The sequence below is a fragment of the Pteropus medius genome, unplaced genomic scaffold (genome assembly GCF_902729225.1).
Source record: "Pteropus medius unplaced genomic scaffold, Ma_sr-lr_union100, whole genome shotgun sequence".
In the NCBI taxonomy this organism is placed as follows: domain Eukaryota; kingdom Metazoa; phylum Chordata; class Mammalia; order Chiroptera; family Pteropodidae; genus Pteropus; species Pteropus medius.
This window is the reverse complement of record NW_024340699.1, coordinates 8058794-8067865: the sequence shown is the minus strand read 5'-3', so window position 1 is coordinate 8067865 and position 9072 is coordinate 8058794. Positions and strand designations below refer to the sequence as shown.

Sequence of the window (9072 nt, the reverse complement as noted above, 5' to 3'; positions counted from 1 at the left end):
ACCAGAATCGCAAATGCTCAGTGGTGGGAATGAAAGACCTTCACGTAGCCGAATGTGATTAGCAGTAAGCTGGACAACTCTTACATGTCAGCCTTCTCAGAGGCAGGAAGCACAAAGACCAGCAGTGTGCACATTGCAAAAGATTTGTAGTCAAAAGGCAACTGTTGGTTTTATGAACGGGACGATCAGATTCATTGAGTTCTGCTTTTTTCAGGCTAGTATCCTAGTCGCTCCCTTTCTCCATGCCTTCATGCAGAGAAACCACAGGATTTCATGACTTTATTCCTGAAAACCAAATGTTCAAAGTCCCTTCAAGTATAGCCTCATGTGACCACGCTTCTGTCAAACAGAAACCAGAGTTGAAAGAATATGAATTTCAGAGTCCAAAGGTCGGGTTCGCATCCTAGGTCTGGCCATTTATTAATCTGAGTGATCTTGAGCAGGTCATTTCACAATTCTAAGATCTTGTTTTCTGAAAATTTTGGAGAACACATACACACAATTATGAGTGGAAGTTTATTTATTCTTCAATTTCTCACCAGGCAAACAACAACGGGATGTACTGGTGGCTGGGCAGTGACTGTTTATAGGTATAGGGAATTCGATGCCACGGCAGACGGAGGGCCTTCCCCTTCTGAAGGGGTGGCCTCGTTCTCCCTAGGAATGCTCCATCAGCTGAAGAGACACTGAGACACACTTCTTGGGCAGGAGGATGTGCTTGCTCCATGTAGCTTTCCCCCTAACACAAGCAGGTCCTTTAGGACTCTGCTTCACAGAAGCAGCTGCTGCGGGGACGTGAGGGGCTGACCCTTGCTGATAAAGCTGAACATGGATAAAGGTGTGACCGAGTGAAAAAAATCCCATTGCATGATGGTCCAGTTTTATTGAGCACTCGACGGGATTCACTAGACAGACTATACAGATAGAGTGAGGATGCAGCTGACCTCTGGTGTCAATTAAGTCAGACCCCAAGGATACCATTCTCTCCCCACTTCTGCTTTTCTCTGTGGGGTTGGCCCCAGAAGCTAGAACCTTGGTTACAGGTGGCTTTAGGAAGAGAAAAATCTAGTCTCTAACCTTCAGGTAAAAATTGTAGAAGAGGTCAGACTGGTCCAACTGGGGTCCCATGCCTATCCTTGGTAGCCAATGGGATGGGTCACTCTGTCTGGCTTGAATCATCTGCTCCATCACTGCTGCCAGCACACTTAACAGAAGGGCAGGGTCTTCGAGGACGGCAGCTGTCTCAAAGCTCTGAGCCATGCAGATATCAGAGCCCATAGGAACAGTGTGAAACAATGTTTTGCTTCGGGATGTATTGAAATTGATTGGGGACTCTGATACTCATTTGAAGAAACTGCAAAGCCAACCCTCAATGTATGGGATGTCATTTCACAAAAGAGAGTGCGTGCATCGGACACCGGCGTGTTCGGAGATGTGACACCCTGGGGAAAGAAGCCCCAGCTGGTGGTGAGAAACTGGACTGGACAGTTGGAGGAAGGCCTGGCTATCAAAAGCCCTGGAAGCCACATGGGGAATAATGGTGGATTCTATGCCACTGTAGGTTCCTTCTACATAAGGAGAAACAGCCAGGTAAGGAATGTAGTGGGGAGGCAAGGGACAGCCTGGGCTTCACTCGCATGATACAGCTGGTCCGTCCAACTGCAGCGTGCATAAGACTGACTGTGAGCGCGTGGATAAAAGCCGGTCTCTGGGCCCGTCCTGGTTGGGGGAGGGTCCAGGAGTCTGTATTTTTAACAAGCTGCCCCCAGTGATTCTGATGTGACTGGTGGTTCAACATACTCTGAGGAAAATCGTACAGAATAATGTCAGAGAAAGGAAGGAAGAAGAGATTTCGCTTCTTGTTTAAGGCTGACTTCCAACTGCCTGCAATAGCCCCGCCGAGCAGTCATTTCCATTTAATGAGCAAATGAGTGAAGGGCGGGCAAAGAAAACAAACCAAAAACAAACCAAAAACAAAACATCACCTGGACTGGCCTGGGGATGGGTGGGAAGGAAATGATTGGGAAGGAGAAGAGTCAAAAATCAGGGAAACAGATGAAGTGAGGGGTGGGAGAGAAAAAGAGAGAGGAAATTCGTTCAGAAAGGCCACTTTATTGATGGAGATAAAACTGAAAGGAATTTTCCACAGCCCTCCCTCACTCACTTCAGTGGCTTCACTGGGCATCCGAGACCGGCGTGGGCAGGCCTGCTGCCAGCTCCGTGCTGCCCACTCCACATCAGGCGGCCACACAAAAACACATCACAGCTCATGAAGATTCACAGATGCACCCCGGAACCCCCCAAACAGTTCGTGTGCATTTAAAAAATATTGTATAAAATATGTTTAGTAGGAAAGGTCAGCTGTGCTGTGATGTCTATAGGACGTCCTTTTAGGATTACCGTCCCCAAAACATTACTTACTTATTGCAGTGAAACCTCTAGAAGGTAGAGCTGTACAAGAAAAAAAAAAAAATCTAAATTTTATTTTAAGAAGAGCAGCAACTTAACACTGCTTTAGTTCATTTAAATTTTCTTTCTCAAAAATACATTCCTAAATATACAAACTATACAATCTTGTCATTTTAATGCTGGTTTTTTTGTTTTTGTTTTTTGTTTTTGTTTTTGTTTTTTTTAATAATAATAGAACCCCAACTAAAAAATCTGTTCATCTTCAAACCAACAGGAGCGCTAGAGGACTTGTGACTCAGTACCTTCATATAACACCACATAAATAACTTTAGCCACAGTCTACGTTCACAGCGTGGTCAGTGGAACAAAGGAAATACTTTTCTGGTGATTAGACGTCATCCGCAGAGAGGGCAGGGATATTCATCCGAGGCCGGGTGAAAAATGCCATTTTCTCCCTGTAAAAGAGGCCATCCCTTTAGAGCAGAGTTTCCATCCTCACCTTGTGAATATTATGGGCAGAGTAACTCTGTGGTGGGGGCTGTCCTGTGCACCCCTGGCCTCTGCCCACTAGATGTCAGTCGCAGTTCCCCCATCCTTCCTTCCGGTTGTGGCAACCAAAAATGTCCCCAGACACTACCGAATGTCCCCAGGGGATCCGAGTCATCCCTGGTTTAGAACCAATGCTTTAGTGGACATTAACGGGACCAGCGACCTTCAGTTCAAATCAGGGGCCTCTCTGAGTTCAAAAGGGATTTGGGCCACTTCTAGTGTTTGTTATAGATTCTCGATTGGTTAAAATACTAAGAGATGTCCAAGTTATACAAATTACAGAATATTTTAAATGTTTATGTACCACAAAGGAATGTTTCTTAGCCTTATCTGAATAGACAACAGAGTCTAAACACAAAGTTGTCTGTGAATGGGAGGCCCTCCTATGAAATGCCTGAGTCCGGTTCAGCCAGAAGGCACCTCCCTGAGATCCTGGCAGGCAGCAGGCAGCAGGCAGAGCCAGGGAGGCCCGGCAGGCATCCATCACCCCCGACTTATTTATCATTCAGCTGATCCTCCACAATTGCTGGTGATGGAACCACTAAGAGGAAAGGCCGGGGCAGGTGGCTCATTCATTAAACAAGAGACTCTAACAAATTAGCTCGAGTTGTGTAGGGACTGACACAGACAGCCGAGGGAATGCGCTGCAGAGTGCACAGACCGCCAGGGACGGCTTGGCCGAGGATGAACGTCTGTTACAGAGAGAGAGCGAGCTGGTGGTCTGCTAGGAGAGCGTGGGACAGGCAGTAGTGCAAGAAGACCGAGGCTGGGTAGGTGGCTGTGAGACAGGGAAAGGTGGGCGGGCTGGGGGCCCACCTGCTTACCTGAAAGACTGTACTTCTGGGGGCTCCTTACAGCTCTGGCCACGAAGCCTGTGCACATCCTTGGCGGCCGCCCTCATCATCTTGTCCGCCTGAAGCTCACCCTTGTGCTCTGCTTGGTCCATCTGCAGGCAAAGCAAGCAAAGCGATGAGGTGGTGGGGAGTCCTTAGGGCCTCCGGAAATGGGTCAGTCAAGAAGAACTTGCTAGCACAAATGAGGAGTCTATTGTAGTCAAAAGGTCTGAGGGTCACAGAATGGGCATCTCTACTCTTCCTCTTCCATTGTGGGATCCTCTTTATTCAAAATATGAGGGGAAGCGACCCCATCATCTGTGAGAGTGGCCAGGGAACTGAATACCTCTGTGGACCTGTCAAAAGTAAAGAGATGAGGGCTGCCTGGTGAATTGTGTGCTACTTCGTCTCATCCTCAGGGCCACCTAGGAAGGTAGATTTTGTAACTACCTCTGTTTTACAACTGAGGAAACTGAGGCCCAGATATGTTAAGAAACCTTTTTAACGTCAACTAAGAAGTGGTAGAAACCCAATTCAAGACATGCAACGGCGCTCAAGGCCCTCCCAATGATCTAGGCAGGCACCCTCTGTACGGTGTTCTCTGCATTGTGTCTTGCTGTGTGCAGAGGGAACTAACAAAGGTCTGTCATTTCTGCTGAGGGTGGCAATCCGAGAGTAGCAAATGAGTCAAAGATGGCCTTTGTTTATTGGCCCTGTGTTGTTTTCTTTTTCATGATAGTCTGAGTCCTGTTAGCTCAAAAGCCTACAGGAACCCAACTCAAATTTTCACCCATCCAATTATTTTAAATATAACTCAAACAAGCAGATTTTTAAACCATTTAGGACCTTCCTGTTTTGCATACCCCGTGAAGCTGCACCCAACATCTGCTAGTCAGAGATAAGATATACCCTTAGGGCTATGAAAGACCCCAAGCTGCTTCTGCTTTGCAGCTCTCTGACCCAGAGAACCCTCCTACTGCTGCTGAGTGATGTCATCTAGGTGGGAGAGCCCCTTCTCCAACCCTCCTATCTACCCCAACTGTCCAGGTAGTGGCCCCAGAAAAGTTGCCTCTGGGAGGTCTCATGCTGTGAAGGACGTCTCCCACTTGTGAAAACAGCACCCCCTAATAAAACTCATCGCGTGCTATTGCCATTGCGCAGTCATCGCTTTTTCCTTGAGCAACACTGCAATCTCTCAGACCCAGGACAGGAGGGCAGGGCCATGAGCGGGCATGCATTCCCCGCATCTCAGTCGGTACAAAGCCAGGCCATGTCTGCCCCTCTCCCCTGCGTAGGTAACCGCTCTGTGCTACCACATGCGCAGGGACTAGGGCAGGTCAAGATTTACTGTTCCAGATTTGCTGTTGAAGTGTGTGCTCCAGCACAGATAAGGTACCAATGTTTGATAAATGGTGAATAATAAGGGCCTGCACACGACTTAAAACGTTTACTGGGCAAAGAGGTTCCTGGATACCTCTGCTGATGGGAACGAGGGACCCACACTCTCTGTGGGCCTCAGGGCTGCAGGACCCGTTCAAAGCTCGGGCCTCGCTCCCTTGCAGCAGTGGACCGCGCCGCCGCGCCTGCCTTTCGCGCCGCACTCACCCGCTTCTCCAGCATCCTCAGCAGCAGGCGGAAGCGCTCATCCTCTCGCAGTCCCTGCGGCAGCTCCTTCTCCCCATGGCTCTTGGCTTGTTCGAGCTGCTCCTTGAGCTCCTTCAGCACCGAGATCTCCTGAGTTAGTTGGCTGTGCCAGGTTCGGGTGGCCTGCAGGTCTAACTCAAGGTCCAGCGAGGTGCGCATCAGGTGCTCGTTGCGCAGGGATTTGAAGGATGACGGCTGCGGAGGCGGAGGCGGCTCTGACTGTTTAGTGAGGGGGCGGGACTAGTGAGCCCACGTGACCCCCCCTGAACTTCAAATACCCTCCTCCTTTCATCTGCAGATTTCCACAACTTCAGAATGCCCCGCCTCCGCCCCTGTCCCGATTACTTCCACTTCTACAGCTCATGTTTTATTGAGCATTTTATGTCCCAGGCCCGGTGCTGGGCGCCTTACCACCGTGACCTCAGCCCCTTTTCTCAACCCTGTGAGGTCCCAGCTGTCTGGACACAGAGGTGGTTAAGCCAGCAAGATATAAATCTGAAACTTGATCACGGTCATCTTTACCACCACATGGGGTGACCCTGTTTAAGAATTAACCTATCTGGAGAGAGCAGTGCCATGAAAGGGGGACTGAGACCCTTCCATGCCTGAAACTATTCCAACATCCTGCTGTTCTCCACTAAATGAGCCAATGAACCTCCCCCTGTTCATTTTCAAGCTATATTTGAGTTCTTCAGTTATCTGTATGTAAAAGATCCCAAGTACTATAATCATTAACTCTCCTATCAAAGACCAGTAATGATTAAAAAAGAATTAAGTGACTGTAGGAGACTGAATTCTAAGCTGGCCTCCAAGATTCCCACCTTGTGACATCCACGTCCTGAATAAATGCCCTCCCAGGTGTGGGTGGGACCTGTGGATATGATGGACTGTCACTTCTGTGATTAGGTAATTAATCAGTTGACTCTGAGTTAATCAAAAGGGAGGTTATCCTGAGTAGGCCTGGCCAATCAAGGGAGCCCTTAGGAGATGAACTAGGCCCTTCCTGAACAGAGATCTGCTGGCCTTGAAGAAACAATGTATGTTGTGAAGAGGGCCACACGGCAAGGACCCAAGAGTGACCCCCTAGGAGCTGTGAATAGCCCGGGCCTGTGGCTGGCAAGAAAATGCAAGGAATGAATCCTGCCGATGCCCTGATGGGGCCAGGATGTGACTCTCTCCCCAGTCAAAACTCCAGACAGGGATGCAGTCAGTCAACACCTAGATTCCAGCCTGGCGAGACCCTGAGCAGAGGGTCCAGCTAACCTGGGCCGGAACTCCTGACCCGCGGGGACTGTGAGATAATGAATTTATATTGTTTTAAGCTGCTGAGTTTATCGTAATTTGTTATGCAGCAGCAAAAAACAAATATGATGACCGATAATGAGATTGGAAAAATGGTACTAAGACATTTCTAGAACTATCCTCACCGAAGGCTGACAAGTTCATTTTCAGGAACATGAAATGGCTCAATGCAGTTTTATAAGGCTCACTAGGGTGACCGCTATCTAGTCTGTGCTTATACATGGGCAGGGTCAAGAAATCCAGCTGAGGATCTATGTGGCTCAAGTTCTCAAACTGAGAAACAAAGATTCCTTTGCTTTGCATTGACCGATGTCCAATTTAGAAACTGGCCCAAAGCAGACGAGGCATAGCTCAGGAAGTCAGTGGAAGGATGGCAGCGTCCTGGGCCCTGGCCTGGCCTCTGGATGCTCCTGTTCCTCGGGACATAGTTTAGGACCCGAGGGAAACATGGGCTCAGACTCGGCATCAAAGGCTTCCTTAGGAGGCGAAGAAGGGGGAGCTCCCGTGGGGGCTGCCTTGGAAGGGAGCTGTCGGACAGGCAGGAGCCGCAAGCGGGAGCTTCTGCAGGGGCATTTCTCCAGGAGTGGGGCATGCACACCTGCTCCAGCTGGTTCTAAATGCTGTTTCTGGGGCCCCAGCCCAGTGGCTGAATCAAACTGTCTGGGAGTGTGGCCTGGGAGCAAGCTCCCCAGGAGACTGCGGCACCAGCCAGCCACAGGAGACGGGTGGGGTGGGCAGTCCCTGTCACCTCAGGCCATGTCCACCGTCCCCCAGAGCCAGCATTTTCTCCCTTTCCTGTGACCTCTCTGCTTCATTGCTTTCTCTTGCTCACTCTGGCTCTTTCTGGAGATTTGTGGGGGTGGGGAGGGAGTGATCGACACAGGACCAATTCCCGCTTCTGGCCACCAGCAGCTGGTGTGCAGGGGGCGCCGAGAAGGCCTCCCTTGCAGGGGGCTGTAGGCACGCCCTCCTTTCCCTCTGCTCTCTCTACTGCTCCTTCTGACATTCTGGCTCTGGGTTTCTCCTAGTTCTACAAACTCACCAGACTGCTATCAAGTCTGCGTAAAAAGCGCTTTGAGGGGAGGGCGTCTCTGCTTCTCCTGCAGCTCTGGCTGGTGAAAGTCCCACTCAGGAATCAGTCCTTTCCTAATGCCACCCCACCCCGATCCCTCAGTCAGTGTCCATAAGGAAAGGGGAGATTTCTCACAGCTGTGGTCTCTTCCCTGTGTTTCCAGCTGGACTGAGAGAAGCCCACTCACGCCGGCTGGTGCTGGGGGTACCTGGCTCCTCTGCCATCAGGGAGGGCTGTCAGAACCTTTAACCACTCAGTGTGCTGGACGGCACACTGAGCAGAGGCTTGTGTGAGGCGCGTTCCCATCAGTGACCATGACATCTTGGGTTGGTTAGTTCTCAGTGACCTGGATTTCTACCCAGGAAGGCGCACTCCTGATCTAACCACTTTGTCATGACAATAAAGTTACATTTACCCTTTGGCACCTTCCCCAGAGCCTACACAGGCCTTACAGTTCACAAACTTCCATTCTCGGATACCATCGTGATCACAAGAGTGACCTTCTTAAAACCAGTGGCCGAGGAGCAAGGGTCAGACGTGAGGAGATGTGCCTGGAGAAACGAGGGCGGAGCAGATGTACCAGTGGCTTCGAGCAGACAGTCTTACCCGCTTCATCCGGACGCTGCGCCTCTCCAAGGAGTTTCGAACAAAAGGTGGCTTCTTGGACAGCGTGGAGCTGTCACTGTCACTCCGATTCAGCTGCAAGAAAAAAGTCATGGAAGGTAATGAAGGTCCGAGTGCCTTCGGAAGGCACACCAGGGCCTGAAGGGTGCGGGTTCCCCCATCGGCCCAGTCCTTTCTTGTACGATCACCCAGAATTCTGTTCCCTGGGGACTGTGGGAGGCGGGTTTCATTCTGACCCCTCTTTCCCTTCTAGATGAATGTTTCCCGAGCATGTACCTGACACAATGTGTGCTGCTACAAGCTGTACGTGTGACATCTCACTTACTCCTTCCAACAACTGCATGTGACAGGAGCGCATTGGTAAAGTGGGGGCTTAGGGGTTATGGGACTTGCCCATGGTTGGCAAGCTGGTAGCACACAGTGGGGCTGACACCAGACAGTGTGACTCCAGAGTATACTGTCCCCTTCACCTGCCACAAAAACACCTATTTGTATTGACTCTTGCCTGTTGTCCACAGCGCCAGCCTTTAAAGCTCGAATGGAGCCACTATCAAGATTGAGATATATCATACACACATACACACACAAAAGCAGCCCGAGAGCAAAGCCTCCGGGACAGTATCCTTGGAGAAGATGGGG

At 50.1% G+C, this 9072-nt stretch overlaps 1 protein-coding gene across 6 annotated transcripts in view; it reads right to left on the bottom strand.

Moving 5' to 3' along the window:
- Nucleotides 1–505: 505 nt before the first annotated feature.
- The window catches only part of WWC1 (WW and C2 domain containing 1), a 130896-nt gene continuing 122329 nt past the window's right edge, over nucleotides 506–9072 (bottom strand). For 4 of the 6 annotated variants that reach the window (XM_039877373.1, XM_039877384.1, XM_039877409.1 and 1 more), the window contains exons 20-23: nucleotides 8416–8508; nucleotides 5397–5654; nucleotides 3783–3904; nucleotides 506–2864 (exon numbers count right to left, since the gene is read on the bottom strand). In XM_039877373.1, the coding sequence (XP_039733307.1) occupies nucleotides 2798–2864; nucleotides 3783–3904; nucleotides 5397–5654; nucleotides 8416–8508 (540 nt within the window). In that variant the 3' untranslated portion in view covers nucleotides 506–2797. The remainder of the gene's footprint in view (nucleotides 2865–3782; nucleotides 3905–5396; nucleotides 5655–8415; nucleotides 8509–9072) is intronic. The other 2 variants (XM_039877391.1, XM_039877399.1) reach the window with 1 other exon arrangement.